Raw genomic sequence first — 16,369 nt, 5'->3', positions numbered from 1 at the left:
TTACATAACCGTGATTAACTCAACAGTTTAATTAAATGGGAATCATTTTGTATTTAGATGTCATGGGAGTGCTTCACAGATGGCACAATACACCTCAAAATATATGGAAAGTGGATCAATTACAATGCACATGTACTTTTAAAAAAAGTCAAAGTAACATATGCAGTAAAAATTTTAAGTTACAGATGTTTTAAGGATTATGCGCATTCATACTGATGATCTGTAATGCTAAAGCATATGAGCAACAATCGAAACTAAGAGGCTAAATGAGTGATGCTCACCAGTTATCTTCCTAAATGTCAGTATTTAAATAAGTAGGTCAATTTCCACACATACACAATATACATTTCCAAAGACACCTGACCAAACAAAGGTACATCTATAGCTGCACCATGTAAAACTGAGTGTAAAATATGTGGAGTTACAAATCTAAGTCAGCAAGCAGAATTTCCTGTAACAACACATAGGAGACTTTCTTGATGGGCATCTCTAGATGCCTGAATGATGTAACTAAGAACAATTAAATAGAGAAGAAATAAATGACTTTGCTCTTTAGTAGTTCAGAGTAGCACAAGGAAGACCTTTTCAAGGAGCAAAGAGAAGAAAAATAATGAGTGTAAGGGGCAAATTGGCTCCTAGAAATAACCAGTACTAGCCAGCAGTGGATAAAAGGGCAATTATTGACCTATAACTGAAGGTTCTTTGAGATGTGTGATCCTACTATGGTTTTTGCATGATCACCATAAGTAGGAGGAGGGTACTAGGGTGTAGATGGTAGACCTGAGCAGAGGACTGCCATCCCAAAGGAGGCATCAGCAAAGGATTCCTTGACTGGGTCATGTTATGCAAACATGAGAATCAAGCCCCACATGGCTGTCTTACAGATGTCAAAAAGGGAAATATCCTGAAGTGATACCATAGTTGTAGTCTGTGCTCTGGTGGCACAATTTCCCCACTGGAAGGGTAGGAGGTTCGATAGCTGATAGCAGGTAGAATGCAGCCAGAGATTCATTTGGAGATTCTTTAGGTCAGTGGTTCCTGACCTATTCACCATTATGGTCTGCGTATAAAGCTGTGTGTAATGTGGGCCGCATCCACATACTATACATACTACTTATCAATCTAAAACAAATAAGGTTTAGTGTTTGTTATATGTCAGCAATATAAATCAAATCAATATAGTACCTTTCATTTCAATATGGGCAAATGTCTACCTAGAGCATTTTAAATTAGCAAAATATGTCAAAATGTGTTCAAATTAAATAACGGTAAGGATGGCATGGTATATTGCCACCCTCACTTGTGTGCTGCACAGCTGTGAAGCCTGCCTACAAAGATGGGAGCAGCCCTGTCTACCCTGATTCACTCAGCACCTTAGCAAGGGACTATTCCCCAGCCTCTCCCTTACACTGCCTTCCCCCGCCTCAGGTAATGTCTCCCCATCACCCAGCCTACCTGGAACTGTGCCTTCAGCATCCAGATACCCCCAACACTGGGCTAGCACACATACCTGCCCTGTAGAGACAGATACTCCAGTGTAATACAACCCCATAGGGACTGCCCTCTCCAGGATCCAGCTGCCAACCCATGGACTGCCCCCAACACTCAATCCCCAATCCAGGGACTTTTCCTGAATCTAGTTTACCATCCAAGGACTGCCCTCCAGCGACTTGTCTTTTCCCATCTGTGTCCCATGCACCAGCTACATGCTCCTCCCTACATCCCTAGCTCCTTGTACTCCTTCCCTACACCTGCTGGTCTCCTATCTCATCAGTAGGGCCTTACCAAATTCACAGCCATGCAGAATGCATCTTGTACTGTCCTCCCATGAAATCTGGCCTTTTGTGTGCTTTTACTCTGTACTATCCAGATTTCATGGTGGTGTGGGGGGATGATCAGAGTTTCTCAAATTGGGGGTCCTGACCCAAAAAGAAGTTGAAGGGGGATCACAAGGTTTCTTTGGGAGGGCCATGGTATTGCCACCCTTATTTCTGTGCAGCCTTCAGCACTGGGTAACTGGAGAGTGATGGCTGTACTGTTGGCTGTGTGCGCAGCTATGAAGGCAGCACCCTACCTGCAGAAGTGCAGAAGTAAGCGTGACAATACCATATCCTGTAACCCTTAATTCTGTGCTGCTGCTTCCAGACTTGGGCACCCGGAAAGTGGCAGCTGCTGACTAAGGTCTCAGCTCTATGGGCAGCAGTGCATAATTAAGGCTGGCAAAACCACACTGTGCCATCCCTACTTCTGTGCTGCTGATGTAACCCACCCATACAACTAGTATGGCTCACTGTCCCATGTAATGGCACTTAGATCACTTACAGCAAGAGATAAGCACAAGAGAGCTCTACAGTCTAAACTGAAAACAGGTTGGTTTTCTAACTCAAGCTATGGAGGCTCCTACACTAAGCTCCAGAAGTCCCAAGTTCAAATCTGTTGGGTGGTGGTTACAAATGGGGGCTTGTCTGGGATCTCAACTGGGTCTCTGAAGCTCTAGCTGCATTTCCTCAGCTAGGGGGAAGTATATAACCCACACACCTAGTATGGTTCACTGTCCCATATAGTGGCACCTAGACCATGTACAGCAAGAAATAAGAACAAGGGAGCTCTCCAGCCTAAGGTAGGAGCCAGTTGCCTTTATAGCTCAAGCTATAGCAACTCCTACACTAAGCTCCAGAGGTCCCAGATTCAAATCCACCCAGTGGTGGTTACACTACCAGTGGCTTTGCCTTCAGAGCTGGACTCTCAGACAACAGTCATCACTCTTCAGCTGCCCAGGCCTCTAACAGCAGTGCAGAAGTAAGGATAGCAGTGCTGCATCCTCCCACAATAAGGTTGGGACCCTCACTCAGCTCTTTTTTTGGTCAGAACCCCTACAATTACAACACTATGAAATTTCAGATTTAAATATCTGAAATAATGAAATTTGCCATTTTTTAAATCCTATCATTGTGAAATTGACCAAAATGGACTGTGAATTTGGTCAGCACTACTCATCGGCATGTAGTTCAGCCTTGCAGCCCACCCTACCTGTCTGCCACTGCAGTCCTAATGCTAGGGAGCCTGCTCCATCTGGGTACACAGAGGTACACATCTGGGCCTTGACTGCACCACTGAAATCAGTGGGAGTTTTAATATTGATTTTAGTGAAAAGAGGATCATGGCCATAGTTAATTTTCAAATCTGCTACATATTTGTGAGCTAAAGAACTTTAAATAAAGTCCTGTTCAATGTTTTGTTACAGAACAGAATCCAGATTGCAGGATATAATGAACAGTGTCCTTCCAGCTGAGGATAGCTGACTACTGTTCCAATTTCTCAGCAGGGAGTTAGTGTTTCATCATGCACTAGACATATTATACTGTTGTCTAAATAGGCAAGTCACTATTTAGACCATATGGCAGTTTTTATCAGCTCAAGGAGGAAAGAGAATCACGGCAATATAAATGTTCTGGACAAGCAATTTAATTTTTTTTTCATTCTTTGTTAGATAAAATAGATAGGACCTTATCATACTGTTATTTTTTATATTCCAAATGCTTTAAGAAATTATTAAACTATTACCAATAGGATTTTTATGCTTAATGAAGGGATTTTCTGCTCCTCAACTTTGTGGCAGACAACAGGACAAGGATTCCTCCTCCCCCTCCCCCATAATCATAGAAGACTGGATAAAGGACTCAGATATCAACTTTCCTAATGAACTATTCTCCAGCTAATTGGAAATACAATGGACTCCTGGGTCCATTATAAATTGTATCCACTACAGGTTGGACCTCCTTGGTCTGGTACACTCAGGACCTCACTGGTCCTGGATGAGGGATTTTGCCGGACGAGAGAAGGTCATTTCTAGGCCCACCCCAGTCACTGCCCCCTCACCCATGGTCTTGCTGCCAGTCTCCCAGCTGGTTTTCCCCTGCCACCAGCCCCTTCGCACACAGGGCTCCTGGCCCCACCATGGCAGCCCCATCATCGGCACGCACAGCCCCACTGCCGAGCTCCATCCATGTGGGACAGCCCCCCCCGCTGGTGTCCAGTTGAGCCACAGGGCAGCTTCAGCCTCACTGGGCATTCCTGCTGCCTCCCAGCCTCACTAGGTGACTCTGCCAGTTGGCAGGCTTTTTGCTGTGCTGCTGGGCAGCCTCACTTTCTAGTGCCACTTCCAGGCAGCCCCGTGGTCAGGCTCCTAGTCCCAGTGGGCAACCACACCACCTTCCAGTCCCACTGGGCAGCTGTGCCACTTGGCATTAGTGAGGCTGCTGGGCTCCTGGTTGTGCTGCCAGGCAGCCCTGCTGCCTCCAAACCTTGTGAGGCAGTTTCACTGTGTGGCTCCTGTATCCCACCTCCACAGTGTTGGCACCAGGCAGCAGCCCTACTGCTGGGCTCCTGGTTTCGCTGTCGCAGGGCACCCCACAACTGGGCTCTTGCCCCACTGCAGGGGTCCTACCCACCAGCCCTCCACTGGGACTCTCTGGTCCTGTGACATCTGTGGTCCTGCCAGAGCAGAGAGTCCCGGTTAAGAGAGGTTCAACATGTATTATTGTTGTAGTTCAGAAGTCAATGGGAATTAGATTTTTACCCAGCCATTTCCAAAACAGAAAGGGAAGAGAAAATGTTTTATATTATAAGATTGGGGGTTTTTTAATATTGAGATTCAGTATTTCTTCCTCTATTTATTTTTAATTTCCTGCAAACCTCGAGAAGGAGCTACCTTATGTCATCAATTCCTTACCAGGGCATAAAGTGTAAAACCATGGAAAATTATGTAATTTGCTTTATGTCTTTTTGTAGAGACTACACTCTCTAGTATTAGCCACGAATATCCATGAATGTAGCTGAGGCAGAATAAATGGGTACCGGTTTCCATCCTCTACTAAAGTAACTATGCAGCTGTTTGGATTTGTGATTCATGAAAGCCATCTTTCCCAATATAAGAGTGAATTGGGATGGAAGGATCATATGACACCTGATAGGATGTATCATTGTACCAGGAACAAAATTTAAAATGCAAACATATCTCAAAGAGAAGATATATTTTTACAGAAAAGAAAAAATTAAAAAAGGAAGGGAATACGTTACTGCCATCTTTAAAAAGCAGATGCTTTGTCAGGAATACTAACTTTGTTTTGTTGCATTGTGTACAAGCCTGAGCACAAATATTAAAATACTACTAATAAATCATATTTAATTATAAGTAAAATTATTCTAATTGTACTCAAACATCTCATGAAAACATTTCTGTTTGTATTCAGTTTTTTTAAATTCTTCTTCCATACAATATCACCCTCACTCAGCTAGATTCAAATTTGAGAATTCAGATCTGGATCTTGACTGAACAAGCAAAAATTTGGCTCTGAGGTGTTTTTCCTCCTCTCCTCTCCCCCCCCCCCCCCCCCCCCCCCGCCCATTATAAAGATGGAGTTTCTTGTAAAATCTGATTCTGAGCTCTTTCACATCTCCAAACTGTAAAGGTATTCTGATCTTCATTTGTGTCCACTACTAACAACTACTTTTAAATACCAAGTCTAGCATGATTTGTACAGCAGTTCTACATAGAAGTGAAGGCCATAATTTGGGCTAAACTTTAGCTAAAGGGAAAACGATGTTTATAGCCTATTGATTTTTGAGTGTGAAAAAATATTCTTTAAAAAAAATCAACTGCATGTTTCTGACAATGGCCTAACTTCCAAATTCTCTTCCAATTACATAAAGAGGCTCTCTGAAAAACCACACTGAGTTGCTCCTGGTCACACATGAAATGGGTACTATTTAAAAAAAATAACAACAAAATACAGTATAAAATATTACATGCGATACAGTGACTAGGCCGAGTCAGTCATGTCAACACAATCACTGGAAGTATATGATCAGCAACTGTGCACCGATGCCACCTTCAGAAATCCAGCCCAATGTAACTCAACTGAAAATTAGATTTAGCTACATAAGTTGGCAGTAGGACAAATAATGTGAAATGCTGGTAATATACAAGAACATGGGGCTGGATCTTATGCCTCTGAGGGTGTTGAGAGAATTGGCTGATGTGACTGCAGAGCCATTAGATATTATCTTTGAAAAATTGTGATGATTGACAGAGGACCCAGACTATTGGAAAAAGGTAAATGTAGAGGCTATCTTTACAGCAGGGAACAAGGAGAATTTGGGGAACTACATACAGAATGGGTCAGGCTCATCCCTGTCCCTGCAAAAATAATGGAGGAGGTCATCAAGGAATACATTTCGAAACCATTGAAGGGGAGGAAGGTGATCAGGAACAGTAAACATGGATTCAGAAGAATGGCCATACCAGATCAGACCAAAGGTCCATCTAGCCCAGTATTCTGTCCTCCGAGAGTGGCCAAAGTCACGTGCCTCAAAGGGAGCGAACAGAACAGGTACTGTGTTTTAGCGTAGATAACCCGCGGGTTATGCAAAGCTTTACAAATCCTCCTTCCTCCCCCCGCAGGCTATACTCGTCTGCATGTAATACAGGTTTTTTTTTACTTCGATGCTGAATCAGAATTGCTGTCATAGTCTGAGCAGCTGTCACAGGGAGGGACCAAGGAGGCAGAGCAGAGGGGAATGAGAATTCAGGGAAGAGGTAATCAGGTGTGGGGAGGGAGAGGAGATTCTCCTGCTATGGGAATGCCCAGCGACCTTTCTTCCCTCTGTTGCATCTGTCCGAACGTGGCTGGCTCTCTGTTGGGGGTGGGGGGGGAGGAGGGAGGTGCTCTGTTTAAGGACTCAGCTCCTTTGCTCAGCTCCTGGCTCTGGCTGCCTAGGGCAGACAGCTCACCCCGAGGGAGTGCACAGCAAGGGCGGAAAGCAGCTGGGGAAGGTTGGAGATGGTGGGAGGGGTAAACCCAGTCACCTTCTCTTCCCATGCAGTCTGGGGCAGACAGCTCACCCCGGGGGAGCCAGCCTGTCTGCCTGTTGAGCTGCGGCCATCTACTCTGCTCTTTGGCAGTTGTGTATCTGGGAGCTCAGATGCTTCTTCATGACAGACTCAGACCCTGACGCCTGAGTTAATTACCCTCATTATCTTTCATTAACAGTACCCGTGGTTCACCTCCCACGGGCTATACACATGCACAGGGTATGTAAGATGTTTTTTACTCAATCAGGAAAAACCGCAGGTAATACACGGGTGCGGGTAACACTCATGCATGGGTTATATACGCTAATTTACGGTTATCATCAAGTGATATCTCTTCTGTCATCCATTTCCACCCTCTGACAAACAGAGGCTAGGGACACCTTTTGTACCCATCCTGGCCAATAGCCATTGATAGAACTATCCTCCATTAATTTATCTAGCTCTTTTTTGAACTCTGCTAAAATTCTGGCCTTCACAACATCTTCCGGCAAGAAGTTCTACAGATTGACTGTGTGTTGTGTGAAGAAATATTTCCTTTTGTTTCTTTATACCTGGTACCTAACTATTAATTTCATTTTGTGACCCCTACTTCTTGAGTTATGGGAACAAGTAAATGACTTTTCCTTATTTACTTTCCCCACACCCAGTCATGATTTTACAGATCTCTATCATTATTCTCCGTTGGTTGTCTCTTTTCTAAGCTAAGAAGTCCCGGTCTTATTTCTCTCTCCTCATATGGCAGCTCTGCTATGTCATTTTGTTGCCCTTTTCTGAACTTTTTCCAATGCCAATATATCTTTTTTGAGTTAAGGCAACAAGATCTACAACCAGTATTCAAGAAGTGAACATACTATAGATTTATACACAGTAAATAAAATATTATCTGTCTTTTTCTCCATCTCTTTATCAATGAATTCTAACATTGTTTGCTTTTTTTGTAATAGATAATTTAGTCCCCCTCATTTTATATGTATAGTTGGGATTACGTTTTCCAAAATGAATACATTTGCAATGAATTTCATCTGCCATTTTCTTGCTCAATCACCTTGTGAGATCCTTTTGAAGTGCTTTACAGGCTGTTTGAACTTAGCTATCTTGAGAAGTTTTGTATCATCAGCAGATTTTGCCACCGTACTCTTTATTCCTTTCTCCAGATCATTTATTATATGTTGAAAAAGCATTGGCACCAGGACAAACCCCACTAGTAACCTCTTTCCATTCTGAATACTGACCATTTATTCCTACCTTTTGTTTCCTATCTTTTAATCGATTATCAGTCCATGAGAGGACATTGCTTCATATCCCATGATAGTTAACTTTGCTTAAGAACCTTTGGTGAGGAACCTTGTTAAAGGTTTTCTGGAAAACTAAATACACTAGTTCCACTGGATCCCCCTTGTCCACGTGCTTGTTGACCCCCCTCAAGAATTCTAGTAGACTGTTGAAGCATAATTTATCACATAAAGCAAGTTTTATTACATAAAGCAAGTTTTTCCACCAAATTATGTTTATTTATATGCTAACAATTCTGTTTATTACTATATGAAGTAATGAACTCAAATTCATGAAGTCAAACCTAATTTCCTTCTCTGGCCAACCTAATTTCCTTCTCTGATGAGATAACTGACTCTGTGGATATGAGGAAAGCAGTGGACATGATATACCTTGACATAACAAAGTTTTTGATAGTTCACAGTATACTTGCCAGCAAGTTACAAAACAATGGCTTGATGAATGAATTATAAGGTAGATAGAAAGCTGACTAGATCTTCAGGCTCAGTGAGTTGTGATCAACCTCTTAATGTCTAGATGGCAGCTGATATCAAGTGAAGTACGCTAGGGGTCGGTCCTAGGGCTGGTTTTGTTCAACATTTTCATTAATGATCTGGATGATAGGTTGGTTTGCACCCTCATCAGGTCTGCAGATGACACTAAGTTGGGGGCAGAGGTAGATATGCTGGAGTAGAGCACAGAGTGCAGAGTGACCTAGACAAATTAGAAGATTGGCCAAAAGAATTCTGATGAGGTTCAATGAGGAAAAATGCAGTGTCCTGTACTTAGGATGGAGAATCCCATGCATACTATAGGCTGGGAACTGGCTAGCTAAGCAGAAAAGGACCTGGGGATTCTGGTAGATGAGAAGCCAACAGTGAGCACCTATTGCCAAAAAGGTTAATAGCATATTGGTTTGCAACTGTAGGAACATTGCCAGCATATCCAGGGAAGTGATTATTCCTCTCTATTATGCAATTGTGAGGCCACATCTTGATTACTGCATCCAGTACCCCCCTCCCACTCAGAAAGTATGTAGATAAACTGGAGAGAGTCCAGTGGAGGGCAATGAAAATAATGAGGGGACTGGGGCAGATAACTTAGGAGGAGAGGCTGACGGAAGTGGATTTATTTAGTCTGCAAAGAGAAGAATGAGAAGGGGGATTTGATAGCAGCCTTCAACTTCCTGAAGACTATGGAGACAGACTATTCTCTTTGGTGGCAGATGGCAGAACAAGAATCAATGCACTCAAGTTTCAGTGGGGAAGTCTAGGTTGGAAATTAGGAAAAAATATTTCACTAGGAGGGTGGTGAAGCATTGGAATGGCTTGCTTCAGAAGGTGGTGGAATCTCCATGCTTAAAGTTTTTTACATCAAGGCTTAACAAAGCCTTGCTAGAATGATTTATTTGGCATTGACTACGCTTTGAGCAGGGGGTTGGACTAGATGGCCACCTGAGATCTCTTCCAACTCTGATCGTCTATGATTCTATAACTCTTTGATCAAAAAAAAGAATGTAAGCATGAGTTTATCTTTAAATATGTAAATAGTCCTGCTCACTTAAACTGGATCTACTTATTTACTTAAAGTGAATCATGTGCTTAAATACTATACTGAGTTGGGGCATAAACCCTAAAGCTTTAATTCTCCAATGCCTTGCAATTTATATAATCATTTGCCTTTGTGTAAAGTTGATGTGAAACCCTACCACATCACTCTGCATGGGGGAAAAGACAAGGTGCAAAGCAGGCCCTTATATGGCAATTTCTTCCTGAGTTTATAGGAACATTATACTATGATTACTTAAAAGTACCCCAGTAAAAATATGTTACCTCTACCACCCAGAAAAACAGGAGTGACAAAATATAATTCAAAGTGACTGAAGATATCTCGTGGTATTATTTTCCATGGCACTGACCTAAAATATACTGACAGTTATGCTTTGGAAATGGGGAAGAAGTTTATAAATAACAGGTAGGTCAAAGTAGTTTTGCCTAATTGTCTTTCACCAAGCTGAAGTGAATAGAAGATTCAATTTACTATAAGTTTCAAGCATGGACAGATTATTGTTAGAAAGTCAGTCAATAACTTAAGAAATATAAAATATAAACCTCCCAGAGTGTACCGTAAGATACATGGACAACAGTACTACTCTAAATAACCAGGAAAAAGTAAGATGCCATAAATAAGTTATTGAATAGTCTTAAGAAAATTAAAAACTCAGCAAGGCCAAAAATTCTGCTTTATTTATACTGGTGCTACCCTGATTAAGTTGCCCATCAGAGCTGTTGGAATCTCTCTGGCTTTGAATAATTGTACAAAATGTATTTTGCCTCATATCACAAACCTAAGAACTTGTTCAGTGGATACTTAAACTTTGAGCCAGCTCATCATGAAAATCAGATATGAATCTCTCTGGCTACATCTAGACTGCAGAGTTAAATCGGAAAAAGATACACAATTTGCAGTATTCAAATTGTGTACCTTTTTCTGATGTTCTTTCAAAAGAGGCTTTTCTGAAATTTAGTGCATCTGCATGACACCAAATTTTGGAAAAACCTGCTCTTTCAACACATCCCTTATGCCTTGTAGAATGAGGTTTACAGGGATGGCAAAATCTTAATCTGGACACTGTCAGGGGACACTTGAACATTTGAAAGTTAAGATCCTTTGCAGTGGCAGACATATCAAACATCAGTATGGGCGCCTAAAGGGTTAAAATTATTAATAATGTACCCTGTGAAATGATGTATAGTTATTTATAAAACTACATTAGTTTATATACTGATAGCTACAAAACATTTCATAAAGGAATCATTACATATAAAATAAAGACTAAGTGACCTTGGTTTGGCGTTTCATGGTAATTGGACGATACTGAATCCATTGGATTCTACAACATATCTGTAAAAGGGACCGTAGCCTGCTTGGAATGTGTCTCCTGGGAGCTGATAAAGCACAGACTAATATAAACACAGGTAGGGAACCAGATGGAGAAAACACCAGCTAAAGGCAGTTGTTTTGGCCTGATAAGGTTTTGTTTAGGTCATAAGGCCTCACCCTGCTTCAGTGTGAATTTTGCCAGTGATTTCAGTACATGGAGAATGGTGACAAAGCAGCCATTTCCACAAGTAAGAAAGCAAATAAAACAACCAAGCACTCCTGGAAGTATCTGTTTTAGCAGCTATTAATTAGGATTCTGTATGATCGAGCTTCTTTAACTCTCTCTTTTCTTATCCAGAAACACCTATCCCAATCTATGATCTAGTTTAAGAATAGAGTTAAAGTTAGGCACGTGCTTAAGTGTTAGCCCTGATCCAGAATGGCATGTAAGCACATGACTAACATTATGCTTACGTGGTGTCCTGGATCAGGGCTATATACTCAGATTCTTTCCAGTAAGTATATATTATCCACCATAATCCCCTTTATTGTATGTAATGTATTCATTTTTAAAAAAAGGGAACTAACTAAGTATGATCAGAAATACAGGCAGTCCCCGAGTTACGCGGATCCGACTTATGTCGGATCCGCAGTTACGAACGGGGATTTTCTCGCCCCGGAGGACTGGAGTGGCGGGACGCCTGGTCCCGCCGCCCGCCTCCTCCGGGGCGAGAAAAGCTGCTCCCCGTCTCCCTGGTCTGCTGGGGGAGCCAGCAGACCAGGGAGACGGGGAGCAAAGCGGCGGAGGACCCGGGCCGGACCCACGGCGCTGATTTGGAAGCGCCGCGGCCCGGCCCGGCCCGGCCCGGGTCCTCCGCTGCTTTGCTCAGCGTCTCCCTGGTCTGCTGGGGGGGGGGACGCAGCTAGTGCCCCCCCAGAAGACCAGGGAGACGTGAAGCAAAGCCCGGGGCCTGTGGTAGAGCAAGTGGGGCACTGCCGGTTGGTCCCACAACACCGCTCCTTGGCGCTACTGGACCAACCCGGCAGCACCCCAGCTGCTCTGCCCCAGGAGTCCTGATTCAGCCGCTGCTGATCAGTTTCAGCAGCAGCTGAATCAGGACGCCTGGGGCAGAGCATCTGGGGTGCTGCTGGGTTGGTCCAGTAGCGCCAAGGAGCGGCCGCGCTACTGGACCAACCCAGCAGCACCCGAGCTGCTCTGCCCCAGGCGTCCCCAAGTCAGCTGCTGCTGAAACTGACCAGCGGCTGACTACAGGAAGCCCGAGGCAGAGTTGCTCTGCCCCGGGCTTCCTGGAATCAGCTGCTGATCAGTTTCAGCAGCAGCTGACTTGGGGATGCCTGGGGTTCTTAAGTTGAGTCTGCATGTAAGTCGGAACTGGTGTCCAGATTCAGCCGCTGTTGAAACTGATCAGTTTCAGCAGTGGCTGAATCTCGATGCCCGTTCCAACTTACATACAGATTCAACTTAAGAACAAACCTACAGTCCCTATCTTGTACGTAACCCGGGGACTGCCTGTACTATCATTTGGTGCTATATTAAACTCCATATAACATCAGTAGGGTTAGAAACTTTAGATCCACAGCAAAGACCTTTACGACTTGAGCTAACATAGAAATTGGCAGTAATAAAAAGCTGTTATCTCTGAGGACCAGTCAACATGAGAAGGATGAGATATACATTTTACCACAATATAATATTGTATTGTCCTCAGGAATGCCGCTGCGATTAGTCAACACAGCATATAGACATGCATTTTTGCTCTTTTGATATAGCCGATCCTTTGCTAGTCTAGAAAAGGTATTATTGATATTTTCAGAATACAGCTTCTTGCCCACTCAATCTTGGAATCAGGAAATTCCTGGTGCACTGCTTAAACCTAATACTTAGCTTCTTCATCTTTCAACCTTTTCTTTCTCCTTAATCTCCATTCTGTAGCAAATACAATTAAGTACCTGATTCCTTTAGTGCTGCTGCTGTAAGCACTGGTACACATCACCTGGAAAGGGCTACTGTGGAGTGACAAGGCCTGCTGGCCAGGACAGTAGAAGAAGTTTCAGTATACTTCTATAGGGTGAAATTGGTTAAAGAACTATGTGGTCTGGTTCAAACAAGAATTCAGCGATGTTCACAGCTCTGAGCTTTACATTTCTCTACAACATCTAATGTCACTCATTAGCCTTTAAACTCAACTAAACATTTCTGAAAGGCTTTTGACATAATTTTTCAACACTTCATTGGATTCAGCTAAAATTAATGCAAAGCTAACCAACTATGAGCCAGACCTGCAACTCCAGTTGGAGCTAATAGTAGCTCCAGGTTCTCAGTGCATCTAAAAATCAAGCCTATTGCTAATTTTAGTATTAGATGCCTATTCTATGGCACTAGACTATCATATAATCACAACTCCTATATTTGAATGAGTCAGATATTATATATAAAAGATGTTCCTTATCCATATGTAAATATTTCATATACCTTCAGTTAAACACAAATCTGCTTTTCACTAGTGTTACCAGCTGAATAAAACTGAATCAAAATATTTGTTTTGTTCTTATTAACTTACATCTAACAGAGCTATCTAGTCCACTAGAGATACCAATCTATAACAGCACAACTCTAATCACTGCTGCATGTTAAAAATTAGTGAAAGAGCACTAATACTAGTCTGAAAGCTCCAGGGAGCATATCAGAAAAATCCAACATATTAATTGGTACTTTATAACTCTCTGTTTTGTACAATGGAGTCCATCAGGTAAATATATCTTCAAATTGGTGTGCAAAAATTCACAACCTCTTTTAAAGAATATAAATTATCTTTATTTTATCTTAGAAATACTTCAGCCTGTTAAAGATTGATTTACTCAGCAAGACTCCAAGCGCAACCCCCTTTATCAATGTTTTTAATAATAAGCGCCATTATAAATGTGGGATGCAAAGCAGTGTTGGGGTGGAGGCTGACAGCTCATAATTCCCCTACAGACAAAATAACTATGACACCCCCCCAGAAGGATTATGCCCCCAGTTTGAGAATCCCTGCTGTGGAAGATAACCTATCACTGAAATGGTAAGGTGTCTCTAAATGTATTTATCAAAAATACTGTACTGAAAGTACTATTTGCTTCCATCAGAATTCTCTAGGCAACAAATGCTCACCAAACACACTCTAATATCTCTTACATGTCTGACATTTGAACATGTTTTATTCTAGCATTTTCATCCCATATGTTATCATGTATTTCCTTATTACTCACCTCCAAAGTAAGAGCCATCTGTCAGCTTCATCTCCTTACTGGATTTAGTGATGACACCAGCAACCCCATGTTGAATGAAATACATCTTTTTACCCACAGCACCCTCTCGGATAATATAATCGCCAGGTTGGAACACTTCAAACCGAAGCTTGCTTAGCATGGCAGTCACAAAATTGGGGTCTGCATTAGCGAAAAGAGGCATTGTGGCAACCAGCTTGCGACAGTTGAAATTCACTATCTCCTAAATGGGAGGGAAACACAATGATCGTAATAGTCAGCAAATAGATGTAAAGGAAAGGAAAAAAAACAAAATGAGTGTATCCAATAGGACACAATTTTTTTTTGCAAGAGAAATTCCCTGTGAGCTTATTAGAAATAACTTTTTCATTTTTGCCTCATTTTCTCATCATTTTTATTTCTATTTGTACCCCCCACGACAAAAAAAACAAAACAAAACAAAACAAAACAAAAAACAAAAAAAACCCCACCCAGATCAAACTAACAAAAATTCCAAACAACCTGACAAACTCAATCTGCCAACTCTCTCTCGGGGATAAGGTATCTTTCGGAAAAGACATTATTTTCCGAAAGATCCGTGTCTAGACTGGCGCTTTTTTCCGGCAAAGTTCTGCGCCAGAAAAAAGCGACAGCCATTTTTATGCTAATGAAGCGGGGGAGATTTAAATCCCCGCTTCATTTGCAATCATGATATGTCTAATTTGCATCCCTTTTATGAAAAAGGGATGCAGTCTAGACACAACCATTATGGACTTCATCTAAAGCTCACTGAAGTCAACAAAAAGATTCCTTTGTATTAGGAATGGTCAGAGCTGAACTTATCATAACTAAACACAGTCATAGGCAATAATCCTGCAAAGAAATCCCTACAAGTGGACCTTTGTATGCACAAATTATCCTATTGACTTCATGGGACTCCTTGAAGGTTTTAATGTCCCAAGCTAGCAAACCAATATTTATTATCAAGACCACTGGAAGGAAAACACTACAAGATTAAATCTGCTACTTGTTTTAAATACAAATATGTGCCATTCTTGGAAGTGAGATAGAAGACAAATCTTTCAGGCCCTAATTTATCTTAGAAAAACTCCCTTGTAAAGTATATTCAATTCCATGCATACCATTTAAAAGCTACTACTCTAAAGAATGTTTCAAAGATTGATTGGTATTGGGCATAAAGATGGATTTTGACAGGAGACAACCCACAGAGTACAGTTAGTAACCAGTTATTAAAGGTACAACAAAAGGAAATATATGACATCTGTATATAAATGCACAATCACATTAAAACACAAAAACATGCAGTGTATTACTTATGTCATTCTAATTGCGTGAGGATGTGAATAGCTGTGCTTTTTCAGGATACTTCAGAAATCCCAAAATAGTGTTTTCCATGTCTCGGCAGTGCACTCATTATTTCAAAATAGCTTTCAAAATAACGAGTGTGCTATTCCGACATCCCTGTAAACCTCATTCCATGAGGATTAAGGAATGTTTCAGAATAGCGCTCTAGTTCGAAATATGGTGCTGTCTACACAGCACTTATTTCAAGATAAATTGCTATTCTGAAATGGAATGAGGTGTTAGAGACATCAAAATAGTGAACCCGTTATATTTTGAAATAGTGGGCATACTCAAAAGATGCAGAATAGCTATTTTAGGATACCTCAGGTATCCCAAAATAGTGCTGCAATATAGACGAAGCCTTAGAAAGCTAAATTTCACTTCAGTAACAGCAGTCTCTCAGGCATTCACTACAGAAAGTATAAGAGATTTTAGGTAATGCAGCAAATACTGATTTAATGTCAACTATCAAGATTTTAAGGGTGACCACTAGATGGCGAAATACACAAAGATTGCCTTAATATTTACCAGATTCTTGCTGACCAAGGAAGCACAGGTATGGCACAAGAAGGAAGAGAGAAAATCCAAACTAAAGAATGGAGTCTCCAAAATGAAAAAACCCCAATAACAAAAACAAAAAAACAAAAAACAAAATGACCACCGTGGAAGAAAAGCATAAGGCAAAACCAGTATCCTAGTGGCAGGAAG

The 16,369-nt window shown here is 41.7% G+C and overlaps 1 protein-coding gene across 1 annotated transcript in view; it reads right to left on the bottom strand.

The window, feature by feature from the left end:
• The window catches only part of LOC102461934 (potassium/sodium hyperpolarization-activated cyclic nucleotide-gated channel 1), a 163,562-nt gene that overhangs the window by 10,380 nt on the left and 136,813 nt on the right, over positions 1 to 16,369 (bottom strand). Inside the window, exon 5 of the mRNA XM_089779398.1 lies at positions 14,300 to 14,540. Coding sequence (XP_089635524.1) covers positions 14,300 to 14,540 — 241 coding nt within the window. The remainder of the gene's footprint in view (positions 1 to 14,299; positions 14,541 to 16,369) is intronic.

Source organism: Pelodiscus sinensis, chromosome 6, assembly GCF_052426305.1.
Source record: "Pelodiscus sinensis isolate ZL-2025 chromosome 6, ASM5242630v1, whole genome shotgun sequence".
NCBI lineage: Eukaryota > Metazoa > Chordata > Testudines > Trionychidae > Pelodiscus > Pelodiscus sinensis.
This window is presented reverse-complemented; position numbering and strand designations above follow the sequence as displayed.